This window comes from Spodoptera frugiperda, chromosome 15 (assembly GCF_023101765.2).
Source record: "Spodoptera frugiperda isolate SF20-4 chromosome 15, AGI-APGP_CSIRO_Sfru_2.0, whole genome shotgun sequence".
Taxonomy (NCBI): Eukaryota; Metazoa; Arthropoda; class Insecta; order Lepidoptera; family Noctuidae; genus Spodoptera; species Spodoptera frugiperda.
Window position 1 is genome coordinate 6969778 of NC_064226.1, and position 14221 is coordinate 6983998.

Below are 14221 nucleotides of genomic sequence, written 5' to 3' on the forward strand. Positions count from 1 at the left end.
CCGGAGCCCGTAAATGTAGTGACACGTAATGGGTACACAAAACGCACTTATTTTCACGCAATCCGAGTTGAATTAATGTTGCTGAGGTAGGTACATGTGTGATACACACACATGTAAGACGAGTATGACAGTTTAGAAACGTGTCTGTTTTTATGTTTGTTTATTTTGAGGTCTTCCCAAAGTGAAATACAAGAAATGTTATAATATCTAAATCAATAGACTTGTAGCAAAAATCATGTCAATTATTGAGGGAGAATTCAATCAGGGAAATTCAAGAAAGTTCAAAAGGACTAACTTTTTTTATTAACTTTAAATATCGTAAGTACATTTTAACTCAACTTCAACCGACTAATAGCCAACATAATTACTATAAGTAACAAAAATCCCACTAACCCCCACAACCATGTTTCCCAACCAAAACCAAGTTCAAACGTAAATATAAGGCCGACAAAACCGCACGCTGTCGTCCTACACACAGAAGGGCGTAAAGGAAACGCATAACGTTCGCTGGCATTAATTACAACTTCCGATGGCGATCGCAGCGTTATCGCTGGTCAAACGCGACCGCGCCGCGTTCCGGCGATTTGTCATTGCCAAGCAGCTTGTTTGAATCGATTATTGCTTGCCTAATAGTGCAACGTTTTGCGTGTAATCTTAGAAATTGTTGTGGGATTTCTTTTATTAATTTTTAAGACATTGGTACCTACATTTTTTCGAAAAAGAGTTTTAAATGACTGCCGTATACGGAGTGAATCTATCATATGGCGTAATCTATATTACAGTCAGACATAGAGACGTAAATACATAACCTTACGCCTGTCTCCCATGGCGGTAGACAGAGACAATGGAACGCCAATTACTACGAACCTTACATACTTACATACATGATTATTTTTAGTCATTGTAACTACTTGATCTTACAGTATCAGTAAACATAATCAAATGTTGTTCAAAAATTGCATGACAAAAAAAATATAAAAAAAATATTCAACATACTTAAAAAAATAGGCAGTCACGTAGTACAAAGAAAACCGCACGTACAACAACGGCTTATAAAAATATATTCCATTAGCTAACTATGTGATGTAATGCACATTCTATTTCATAACAGAATCAGGGGCCAAAAGACTCCGACCATATCCATTATGGAATCATATTATACTCTGCTATAGATTTCCTGGAAGAGCTTCGACATTATTATAATAATATTTAATTATATTCGATGAAAAAGCAAAATTACAATTCGAAAATTTATAATTAAATTACGTAATTTAATATCGTGCTGCCAGTGACAAATTTTCGAAAAAAACTATTTTTTTAATTTTGCCTTAATGTGCGTCTCTGCCTAGCCCTTCAGGGATAAAAGGCGTGACGTTGCATGTAACTTAATACTTGATATCGATACAGAAATAAATGTCAAAAATATCGAAGTGATTTTGTACAGCGTCTATCTTATTAACTTTAATTAATAGAATCTTGAAATATTTTTAACTACAAAACAATATGTCACAATTATCCTGACACTTGAATTCATACTTTCAATCAACAATGCCGTCATAACAAATTCCCCTAGAATATTTAAAACATGGAACAGTCGGTACGCGTTTGGTATTTTTTCGAATGAAATTGGCACCCGATGATGAGTATCGAGGGTTTTTCAACGATGCAATAATACTCGTAATATTTTATTTGCAATTTTGAACTGTGAGGTATTGGAATAGTTGTCATAATGCTATCCGAATGGTTTTGCACCAATCAACTGACAGTCTTGTTATTTAGTAGTATGGTACGCAAAATATTTAAAAAAAAAATGCATTTTGCTTAGGACGCATTTTACGACTTCAAACAGATTTTATTGTTTTATAAACTTTGATGTTCGCCCATAAATGGATATAACATCATCATCATCATCAGCCGAGAGACGTCCACTACTGAACAAAGACCTTTAATCCTCCATGTAGAACGACAATGGTTGTAACACACCAAGTGAAATGTATTCTTTGAGGAATCACCAAAAAATCTTGAGATGGCACATCTATAACTTTTAATTTCGTGTAAGGATAGGCACGGGGCCATGTTTATGCTGCCTCCAACGAATCTTTGATACCAAATTCTTTTAGAACCGGCCGCACGTACACATTCACTCATATTTTAGATAACGTTCGACTGTTTCTCTGGTTCTCCACCGAATGTGAATAAAAATACGAATATTTTACCATCCCTGCGAGTTCGTGCATAGATACCGGAATTTATTGTTAGGTTAGGTTTTATTTTTATTACGTTTTTTGATGAATAAAACACTGCGCTGATAGAATTTGTTCACAGATCGACGGAAGGCAATGAGCAAATATTTTGATGAATATGAAAAAAATAGAGTTTAAGTTCGTTACAGAAAAAAATACGTGGTATTTGTTGAAATAGAAGAACAAAATCGAAAAAATTGTTGATAAATTTTAAGCATCTATTGTTTTTTCCCAACAAAACGTGAATCGATATACTGAAATACTTATACCATCAATTAAATTGTGTAAACATGTATTTTGATATTCATCAATGAGTAACAACAGCAATAAATGACTTCTACGAAACAGTAGTTTTGTTGGATAAAAATATGAAAAAGTATCCTATATCAAAATTAATACATGAACAATTTAATATCAACACTTGTTCAAACGACTTTACTTACTTCAGAATCAGTTGACTTTAAAATTTGATTCTGTATTTTTTTTCAATTAATTGAATAATAACACTTTTTAATTTATTGTTCACAGATATAACTGGCCAATCAAAAAATGTCGGATTGTAAACGGTAGTGTTCAAAATGAGAAGACTAAAGTGGGTGTCGAGGTTGGATAGCGGCGGTAGGTGGCAGCACCGAGCAGTGACACGTTGAAGCAAGATGGCGTCGCATGCGCAGGGCGGCCCGCTGGCGCGCCTTCTCATACTGGCTGTTTTACATGTCAATTTTATTGGTAAGCTTACTTCATTATCTATATTTAAATACGTGATGCAGAAAACTTTGTAATGCAGTTTTACGAAAATTGCGCGGACGTAGGAGCATAAAATTTGGTACACTTATAGTTTATGTGTAGGAGAAGTGCAGCATGCTAATATTTTTCAAAAATAATGCTAATAAATAAAACATTACACGCACATGCATAGTATCTGATCGTATTTGACAAAACGTCAAAATCAATAGACATTGCGATGATATTCTGACGTCTCATATGAATAGAGTTTGTTTGAGTTTGAGTTAAATAAAAATTATCCTTGAACGTATGTTAAGTGGTATTGTAAATTAAATCGTATATGGTCGAATTTCGACCACTAGGCGACCACTAGTTTATTTAAATACACAGAAAATCTATCAGTTTTCCGAAAAAATCTCTATATCAATTCGTCATCATAAGAAATTAGGCTTATTATAGCTTATATTTCAATCCTTAAGAATAATAATTATGTTTTTTATAAGTTTCGTGAGATGTACTGAATTAATTATTATGTTATCGACTTACCCTTGTATGTGTTTGTCGAGAAACTACGTGAGTTCATCGATAACATAAATAATAAGTACATAATAAATAAAGTCCAAACCTATCACCAAACAAAAAACGTAAATATTTTCATACGATCGAAAGTACATAAAAATGTATTACCGAGTCCTTTTAATATTCCTTTTAGGAAAAAGGGGGAAAAGTGTCATTTGGCCGCTTGTTTAAAATGGGTTCAAAAATTGCTACATTACTTTGTAGTGACAGATTGTTCGCTCATCGCCCGGGGCAGTACACCAGGTTATTTCCCTGAGTTGACTCCTAAAATTACCGTGGGACAGTAAACAACTGGCTAGCTGCGTTTTGTTTTATTTTTATAACGATTGATGCCGGATTCCTATATCTTAATGACTGTTAAAAGTTGTAGTTTTTGACACTTGCAATTGCACTTGTTTATATGATACAAATATATTATTTTTTTAATTGTTTCATTTTTCTAAATCTCAATTGATAAAATATAACTAAGGTTATTTGAGAATTCAGGTCTCATCACATCACTATCAAACCTCAGTACTGCCTACATTGCCTTAAACCAAAGTAATAAATATTTTTATGATAATTGTTGTTCTTGAATAATGAATGAATACTTGTTGCTTTAAGTAAGAGGTCGATAAACTTACCTACTAGCATTTATTTTGAACACATTACAATTAATTACATCACAATTAATTTAATATTTTGGAAAAAGTGATCGTCTTTTCTACACAAGTCATAAATTCAAAAATATAGACTTATAAAATCTATGTTAGACATACTGCGTGCATTTCTATTTGTAGCTTAATAATGATTTGTACATAAATTGGAATATTACTTTTATGTTAAAATTCAATTTAAAAATTATTTCCCAAAAAGGTAATTCATCATCAGCCTATAGCAGTCCACTGCTGGACATAGGCCTCCCCAATTGTTCGCCACTTTGCTCTATCACTAGCGACTCGCATCCAGCTCCTGCCAGCCATCCTGCGCAGATCGTCACTCCACCTCGCCTGGGGGCGTCCTACACTACGTTTACCGAGACGCGGTCTCCACTCCAGGACTCGCTTACCCCAACGGTTGTCGGTCCTGCGGCTAATATGGCCGGCCCACTGCCACTTCAGCTTGCTGATCCGGTGGGCTATGTCGATCACCTTGGTTCTCTGCCGAATCACTTCGTTTCGAATGCGATTTCGGAGAGAGACACCGAGCATAGCCCTTTCCATAGCCCGCTGAGCGACTTTGAGTTTGTGGACCAGTCTAGCCGTAAGTGTCCACGTTTCGGCACCGTATGTCATTACGGGTAGGACGCACTGGTTAAAGACTTTCGTCTTTAGGCACTGTGGGATTGACGATGAGAAGACTCGACGGAATTTTCCGAAAGCTGCCCAACCCAACTGAATTCTCCTATTCACCTCATCCTCAAAGTTGTTTCTACCTAACTGCAACGTTTGCCCGAGGTAGACATATTTCTGAACAACTTCGAGGACGGCTCCGTGGATCGCAATCGGTTCCGGTAGAACATGTTCATTGAACATGACCTTGGTTTTGTCCAAGTTCATCCGTAGGCCGATGCGTGCAGAGGAGTCAGCCAGGTCGTTCAGCATCCCTTGTAGGTCCTGCAGCGTTTCTGCCATTATGACGATATCATCTGCGAATCGCAAGTGAGAGATGTGTTCGCCATTGATATTGATGCCACGTCCTTTCCAGTGCAGCGTCTTGAACATATCCTCCATTGCATTAGTGAACAGTTTCGGGGATATGACGTCCCCTTGTCTCACTCCTCGATGCAATGGTATGAGACGTGTTTGCTGATTCTGTACTTGGACGGACATAGCGGCGGCTTCGTAAAGACATTTCATCACTTGGATGTATCGCCAATCAACCTGGCATCGCTGCAAGGACTCCAGGACAGACCAGATTTCTATCGAGTCAAAGGCCTTCTCATAGTCCACAAATGCTAGGCACAGGGGCTCATTATACTCTTCGGTTTTCTGTATAATCTGCCGCACTGTGTGGATGTGGTCTATGGTGCCGTATCCGCTCCGAAATCCAGCCTGTTCCGGTGGTTGGAATTCGTCGAGTCTTCGCGCAAGACGGTTCGTGATCACTCTTGAGAACAGCTTATAGACGTGGCTTAGAAGCGAAATGGGTCGATAGTTCTTCAGAAGGCTTTTGTCCCCTTTCTTGAAGAACAAGACGACCACACTTCTGCTCCACGCCTCTGGAGTTCTCCTTCAAATAGGACAGCGTTAAAAAGCTTTTGGAGCTCCCTCAGTACGGGTTTGCCTCCAGCCTTTAGCAACTCTGTGGTAACGCCGTCCTCTCCAGGGGCTTTTCCATTTTTAAGCTGCCCAAGAGCAATCTCGACTTCGCCAATGCTGACTTCTGGCAGGTCTTCAGTGAAATGGCGCGTTAATGTAGCTCTAGAGTCCTCATTTTCGGGATCAGGGCGAGATGCATGCGAAGCGTATAACCGGCTATAGAAGTCCTCTATTTCCGAAAGAACCGCCGGCTTGGAGGCAACAACTTCTCCAGTTGCTGTGGTCAGTTTCGTCAGGTGGCTTCTGCCGAGAGATTGTACGAACACCTTAGACCCCCGATTCTGCTCGATGGCTTTTTCAATAGAAGCGGTATTAGAGCACCGGAGGTCGTGCCGCACGCGTTTATTGATCTCCCGGTTCAGTGTTCGTTTTCCTGACGAAGTGACGGGTGGGTTTTCACGTCGTTTCCTCATCAGCCCCAGGGTCTCCTCGGAAAGTTTAGACTTCCTGCCCTTACGTCGCATGTTACAGAATCTCGTACCTTCGCCCCTGAGGACTCGAACTACATTTTCTAGGTTCTGGTTAACGTCCGTTGTGGTTTCCAAGGCAGCAAATCGGTTTTCCAGATTAAGCTGGAACGTTTCAGATCCAGTGATGGTTTGGAGCATAGTAGGTCGGAGCCTGGACTTCATCAAACGGACACGTTCGGCTTTAAAGTCGATATTCAGAGTGCCTCGGACAAGTCTGTGATCACTGCCGGTGTTAAACCTGTTGATCACGGAGACATCTCTGAATATGTATCGCCTGTCCGCTATGATGAAGTCGATCTCATTTTTTGTCATAGTGTCGGGGCTCCGCCAGGTCCACTTCCTTTGGGGCTGCTTTTTGAAAAACGAGTTCATCAAGAACAGCCCCTCTCGTTCGAGGAAGTTGACCAGCATCCGCCCCCTATGGTTTCTGACTCCAAAACCATGGGATCCTACTACCGATTTACTGCAATTCTGTACTCCCACTTTAGCGTTAAAGTCTCCCATGACAACATTGTAGTGGGTCTTAGTAGTGAAGTGGAGGGCCCTCGATATGTCATCGAACATTTCCTCCACCTCATCATCTGAATGTGCCGAGGTCGGTGCGTACACTTGCACCACCTTAAGGCTGTACCTCTCGGTGAGCTTGATAATGAGGTACGCTACCCTGCTCGACACACTAGATATTTCCACAACGTTATCAGAGAGAGACTTATTGACCAGAAACCCAACGCCACCTTGGGATTGTTGGTCTCCCTCTCGGAAGTACATTAGGTGGCCGGACTCTAGGGTTACGGTGTCCTCCCCTCTCTTCGGACTTCGCTTAACCCCAGAACGTGCCACCTAATCTTCCCAAGCTCCACCTCCAGTTGCGCCAGATGCGAGTCAAGCCGTAGTGTGCGTCCGTTGTACGTCGCCAGGGTCAATTTGTTTTGGTGGCCTCCCATAACCCGGGGATTCTTCGCACCCCCTGCCCCGCCGCTACCATGACCGCCACCGTGGCCAGGCCTAGCGGGGCCGCCGGGAACTAGGGGCCGCGGCCTTGTTCTTTTAAACATTGGAGGAGTTGCCCGTAATCGCCACGCTGGGCAGGCGGGTTGGCGATCGCAGGGCGTAAACTTCTCGCACCAGTGATGCTGCTGCCCGTCACTGGCCTGTAATTTAGTTTACGCCTTAATAGTGATGGTTATCCCGCCATCAGTCGGTCGCCAGAGCCTCGTTCGCTAATCGGCAGGATGCACCACGGGCAGGTGAGGTTGGCATTTGGGCAAAATGGTGGTAGTTCACCCCTTACACCCCCAAAAGGTAATGAATATCTTAAAATAGCCGAAACTAATTGAATATTGTTTATTCTTTGATATATAAATAGCATTCGAATATAATGATCGTAATATTCAGTAAATGTTGAGTGAATCTGTTTATCTAGGACATCGTGTGGGTTGTCAAAGCCTAAAACTGTGTAGCATGAAATAAGGGCGAAGGCAGACTAGGTTGAAGCATTCAATTCGCGTATTTTTTCTTTTACAAGGAAGTAATTGTATTACAGTTAGATTTCCCTAACATAAAATTTTGTTCTTACGGTATTAAAAGACAAAATTAAAAATACTTAACTTTTTTTAAAAATAACTAAAATCAATACTAAATTAACTCACTAAAATCACGGTTTACGCACATATATTAGCAGAGATAAGCACTACTAGTTTCGATTCACAGAGGGACTCTTCATCATGTGCAGCGTGCGCAGACGCCGCAACGTCGCGAAGTCAATACTGACTAATACTATGTCGATCGTTACACGACTTCGGTTCATGTTATTGTTTTAATTTATCGAAAAAAAGTAAATAAATAGTAAAAAGGTATGAAAAAAATAATATCAATATAATAAAACATTTAGTACAAAGAAAATGCTCTAACGGAGTATAGATAATTCTATGTCGATCGTTACACGACTTCGGTTCATGTTATTGTTTTAATTCATCGAAAAAAAGTAAATAAATAGTAAAAAGGTATGAAAAAAATAATATCAATATAATTAAACTTTTAGTACAAAGAAAATGCCCGAACGGAGTATAAATAAATAATCCAAGTTGTCTTTATCCTCGATAGATGGCGTTGGGATCGAAATAGATCGCGCTATGGTTTCGTTACATTCATTTGGTTGGGTATCGGCCGAGCGCTTCGGTACTATCGTAGAAAAAGTGTATTATCAGTCGTATGATTATTTGTCTGTAGTGGTCCTGCTGTTTCGTATATTCTAAATTGGTTTCGTTGTATTTGTCAATTAATAAGTTTATTTGTTGGGTTTTCCTGGTTTTTTGGTTAAACTATTTAACGTAGGTTTAGTTTGATATCGATTATTAGTAGTTACTGTAGTTAGTTTTTTTAATAAAATTGTAAGTCTAATTTTTTTTTTAAATTAGATTAGATTTAAGTCGTTTCTTTTAAATTATTTAGTTTAAGCTTGGTTATTATAGCATAGAGGATAGGTTGTAATATAGTTTCTTTTTTAATTGTTATAAATTCGTAATTCGTAGCTTTCTTTAGTTTTAAGTTAGTTTAAGTCCGTTTTTAAACTATTTTTTTAATGCCCTAAGTGAGTATACATCTATTAAATTCAAACGCAGAGCTCATTATGTTGATTTTTGAAGAGTTCCCTGGAATATCTTCCACATCTCATTTTTGAAGAGATCCCGCGAGATCGGGAACTATGTGGTTAAAACCAAAAATTTGCCGGAAGTCACTATTCCACGCGAACGAAGTCGCGGGCAAAAGCTATACTGACTAAAATTAGTACAGTTCAAACTTATAACTTCCACTTATAACTATAAAACAAGCCATTAAATATACAAAGTTATATTTTATGAACAGTAATACCTAATCCTACGAACCACAGCATAAAATGGATCAAAACACGGAGTACAGTTTCAATTAGGTAATCAGAAACCAACGTATCTGTTAGACGAGCTATAGGCTATAGCTCGTCATTGATGCGTGCTGCAGTGTGTACGAACCTTAACGCGACGTTTACGACATTCGGGTTTGCGTTTCCCAACCCTTTGTTGTGAACTCTCTCTCATTTCACAAAGTGCAAGCTTTCATTGCGTAAACATAGAACGCTTCATAATACTAAACTATTGTAGCTTACACTGTTACGTTTCGAGATCGCACGCTAAAATGTATCTGGGAATTAGTGGGATGAATTTGTTTTTGTTTTATGGAGTTTTGTTTGTAGTTGAGTTGAGTTTGTTTGTTTAATGGTTTAAGAATTTGTGACATATCTCTTGATGCAAGTTAAGTAATAAATACAGATTAAATTAATAGACAATTGTAGAAACATTTAAAAATGATGATATATATGATGATTATTATTAAAAATTTAAAACGTGTTTCCTGTCTTCATATAAACAAAAAATGTTCAGATATTACTATCTATACTTACAGTAAAGACGGTATTACTCATAATATTTTGAACAGAAAAATACTCAACGATTTTACTTAAGTCTGTGGACACTGGACAAACAACCGCTTATTATTTATGTATTAACATTTCAAAGTAACAGGTACTGGACAGTTATGAGTGTAAGCAGACATGATAGTAAAGCCGACGTTTATGATGTCTAGACAGACACACTGGACGACTGCATTTATAGATATTGTCAAGAATTCTAGTCATCTTCACTATTAGTTCTTGAGAAATTATTTCTCTAGGTAATGTTGAAACTTGATTCTGAGAGAACTTAAAGCCGGCTTTAGGAGACAATTACTTTTTCTATAAAATGGATTGAGGAAAAATTACTATACTACTATCCAATCGCTTAGAATAACATTGAATGAAACAAAAATAAATTGTAATTAAGTAATTGGCTTAATTATGCTTTAGAATAATTTTACCTCTCTTTTATATATTTTCGTAATCCCACCCATTACATAAACAAGTTGGTAGAACAATATAATATTTAAAACATTTTCCAACATTCTTAAATCGGGTGGCTTCCTCTAAAAACCTCTATGAGTTGCTAGAGAAATATTCAAAGAATTCTCTTTCAGCGCAAAAGGCAATATTAATTAACTACATCATCAAGCGGGCCCTTTTATACCCTCAAAGTGCTTACATAAAAAAGAGTATTTAATGTTTGTGTAGAATAAATCCAGCGAGACATTTTGCAAATGGATTTTTTGTAGTCACATTGGAGCAATTCATTTGACGTTGATAAAAATATAAAAGCACCGTGGAGTAACGCGGATAACCCTTTCAATGCTCAAAGCGTTCGGCACACTCGTTGAAAAGCCGTTGAGAGGTCAAAACATAGAAAGGCCACGCACGCGGCAGCGCCCTTTAATTGCTGAAATTTACAACTTCTAATAGGATTTTTGGCACTCAAACTTTAGCAGGACAGAATATGGAGTCAATTGTATAGTTTTTGTCACTATTTTGTCAAGTTTATTATATAGATTAACTTTCGAAAATCGCGGCTCACTTTAGGATTTTCTCTTATGTCGTGACTGCGTTTACAATCATACAAATTCATATACATATGGCACCAGACCCGAAACAATAATTTGTGGATCACACAAAGAGTTGCTCCGTGCGGGAATCAAACCCGCTACACGTTACGCGGCAGCCGGTTGCCCAGTCACCGTGCAGTCAGCTAATTTTGACTTATAGCGTTCTTTATTTTTGGACAATTTTACCGTGTTTAAATTGTTCTCAATAGCTCTCAAATAATAAAGTAAACACAAATTAAGTGCCGATTAGTAAATTTTGAAACAAATACTAGAGTTATAGTATAATCAAGAACATGTTGTTCTATTAAAACAATTGTTTAATAAAATTGAATTGGAAGTAATCCGACAAATCGAATTTGTTCAGATTAAATAGACGGGATTAGTGCGTATGTTTTTGTTTGATTGAGTTGTTCAGTAAACATGACAGTGAAAAATAACAACTTTAATTCACTAGTGAAAAAATTTGCTAACTTGTCAGTTTGTTAAAATTGTTTGACGTTTAAGAAAGTGGAAAAAGTAACCGATTAAAAATATTGCGATAAAACTGGTTTTTCAAATGAAATAACAAGTTATTTTATTTTATAGTAGACTCTCAAAACTCTATTTAAACCAAAGAAAATCGCTTGAAGCAAATAAACGTATCATTGTTTGTGACTTAAAGTATTTTAATCTGAAAACTAAACTCACTTAGATCGAGATTGTCTTAGCAAGTACCTAGAAGGCACCCGCGTCGGAATTGAATTAATCTCGTTCTAAAATTTTCACTTGCCACCTTATCTCCTGTCGTATTGTCGTTTTATTGTGCCTACCCTGGAACCATTAGCGAAAATGTCACAGCGAGGGCATTGTAATCGCGCGCCCGCGGCCTGCCCGCACAATGATGCGGCCGTTCGACCCCACCCGTCTACACGCGCCTTTTACCTTTACTATGATACAAATTTGAGTTTCTATAATAAATGAGAATAGCCCCAGCACTCGTATTATTTACAGAATAGAACACCGCTTTACCTTTCACAATCCCGAACCGAATTCCAGAGATAGTCCGATCGACGAGGAAAGCTCAGCCTCGGAACGTATGAATGAGTAAACACTTTTACGAATTGTGTCGTCTACATTTCACCTCTCGGATTCTTCGCATAGAGTTAGCAAATCTCGCGTGGTGATTCACGTCACGTTGCGAGCGAGTGGCCGACAAAGGAAAGAGGGCTTGCATACCTTATTACCACCTTTTTGCCAAATCCCCACTTATGTGAAACACGACGCACTCGTGTCGGCAACTCGGAATGACAACTACGTGTTATACAAAATGATGTTCTCGGTAGGTGTAATATTTTTATTCTCTCTAGAAAGCTCTTTTAATAATACTATTCAAAATTCATATCTCAACTTTACGAAGGTTTTTGCTACGGCGTGGATCGTGTTTGTTTTCATTAAATACTTTAGCTGAACAAGCAGTGTAGTGAACAGTGCACACATTCTATCGTGTTGGTTTTATGCGCGAAAAATATATTCTGTCTGCATACTATGCATAGATCTAAACTATATTTTTATGTGAATTATGCTACCTAAAATAATAATGTAAAGGTGTTTTTTTCTCGCACTCAAATATTTAATCCTCCAATTTACTAGGACAACAGCAAAAAAGTGGAGCGAGACCTTCCAAGTCATTAGACAATTAGGGGGTATTTATTTCTTTGCATATTTCGCCACATCGGAATGTCACCGCGGGTCTCTTTGCAATTAATCAGCAAGTCAATGAGCCGTTTTGTTTGGACATCGCCGATGAGTAATCCTTCCCAAGTGATTTACTGACGGACCCCGAATATCCCTAAAATAATGTTTATGTCAACTCAGAATTTCATCATTTTTAATGGCAAGCTGCTCTTTCAAATTGAAAAGGTTTTTACTATTCGTGTTTTTGTTATTTTACTTTGGTAAATTGTCTTGCGTAAATAAATCGATGGCCTATTAAAATGTTTTATAGACAAATTAATATGGGCTTTTTTATGTTAAAGTTTTATATTTCTTTAATGAAAACGATAATACAATGAAATAGTATTTTCCTTGAATTTAAAATTTTATTTCATATTATCTTTTTTGCATTTACAATTTGATATAATTAAAAAAGTAACACTAAACGGCACGATAAACAAACAATACAAATTCAAAACGATAACAATTTCGACAAAATATCGAATGCAAATTAACGAACGCAACATTACAAGTTGTTTTCGTCTCAAACAAAACAGGGACGAAGTACTATCTCGCATTTATTACCCTTATCTTATTTGCATGCAATTCTGTATATTGCTGTCCTCAACATACAACATAAGCCGTGGCTTCCGACTTGTTTATAGAATATTCCCTCATAAACATGCAGATTGCGGATGAGACGCGTTTTTATATAAAATTGGGGGATGGGGCGCAGTTTATTTATTACCGTCTTGACTCGACACGTCGCGAGTGACAGAACGCCCGGTTAAGATATTGCGAGTAGTTCATATCGAGATTGAAAGCTCGAATTTTATATGGGGGAATTTTAGATTTAATTTTGTAATGTAGGTTGTTATATTTAGCTGTAAATGTGATCTTTAAATGAAGTACAAATGAATGGTTCTGTTTGTTAAAAATGAATTGCAATTACATTTTGCGTAAGTACATAATATGTTATAATGTAAAAACTAATATTCTGTCAAAGTATTACCGAATCTATATAGAAAAAGTCATCGTAAAATATAAAATACACATTATTAAGGAGAAGCAAGAAAAATAGAGCAATATAATCGTAAAAGCAAATATTTGTTTCTAACTATTATTTACCTAAAACGGGCTATTTACAAAATGAAACACAAATCTTTCTAATTCTCTGACATTACAGACTACAATATGTGTAGTTCTAATGTTACTTATTTGTCTACATAATGATACTAAATAACACTAAGTTTAATAAAACCTAGACTTATTTATTAGAGCATTTCTAATGAATACAGCTATTTTAACTTAGAAAATCTTTTGTAATTCTCCTTGTATAATAATTTAAGACAAGCCACCTAACAAATAGGCTTTGCTGAAATACTAAATGTGTGACACAATGAGCTCTAACTCGTCAACCACCACTAAAATTATACCTACTTTACAATCCACGATATTTATACCTACTCACCTAAAGATTATTTTTGATGATACCCGAAATTTTATACTACCTCTTTAAGAAATTAACATTACATAATAAACTCTACAATGAAGATACGCAAGAGTGGTCACCGGTGACTGCTTGGTAAGCGTTACTATTTTCTTTATCTCAAAATCATCTTTAAATAGATAGCAAACATTTCCACAGAGGCTAATACATTCTAAATTCCATTGTCCATACTCCACAATGTACCCTGGGCACAGTTTC

At 37.2% G+C, this 14221-nt stretch overlaps 1 protein-coding gene across 3 annotated transcripts in view; it reads left to right on the forward strand.

Moving 5' to 3' along the window:
• Window positions 1-14221, forward strand: part of LOC118277139 (lachesin-like) — an 89947-nt gene that overhangs the window by 11800 nt on the left and 63926 nt on the right. For all 3 annotated transcript variants that reach the window (XM_035595846.2, XM_050699033.1, XM_050699032.1), the window contains exon 2: window positions 2772-2972. In XM_035595846.2, the coding sequence (XP_035451739.2) occupies window positions 2900-2972 (73 nt within the window). In that variant the 5' untranslated portion in view covers window positions 2772-2899. The remainder of the gene's footprint in view (window positions 1-2771; window positions 2973-14221) is intronic.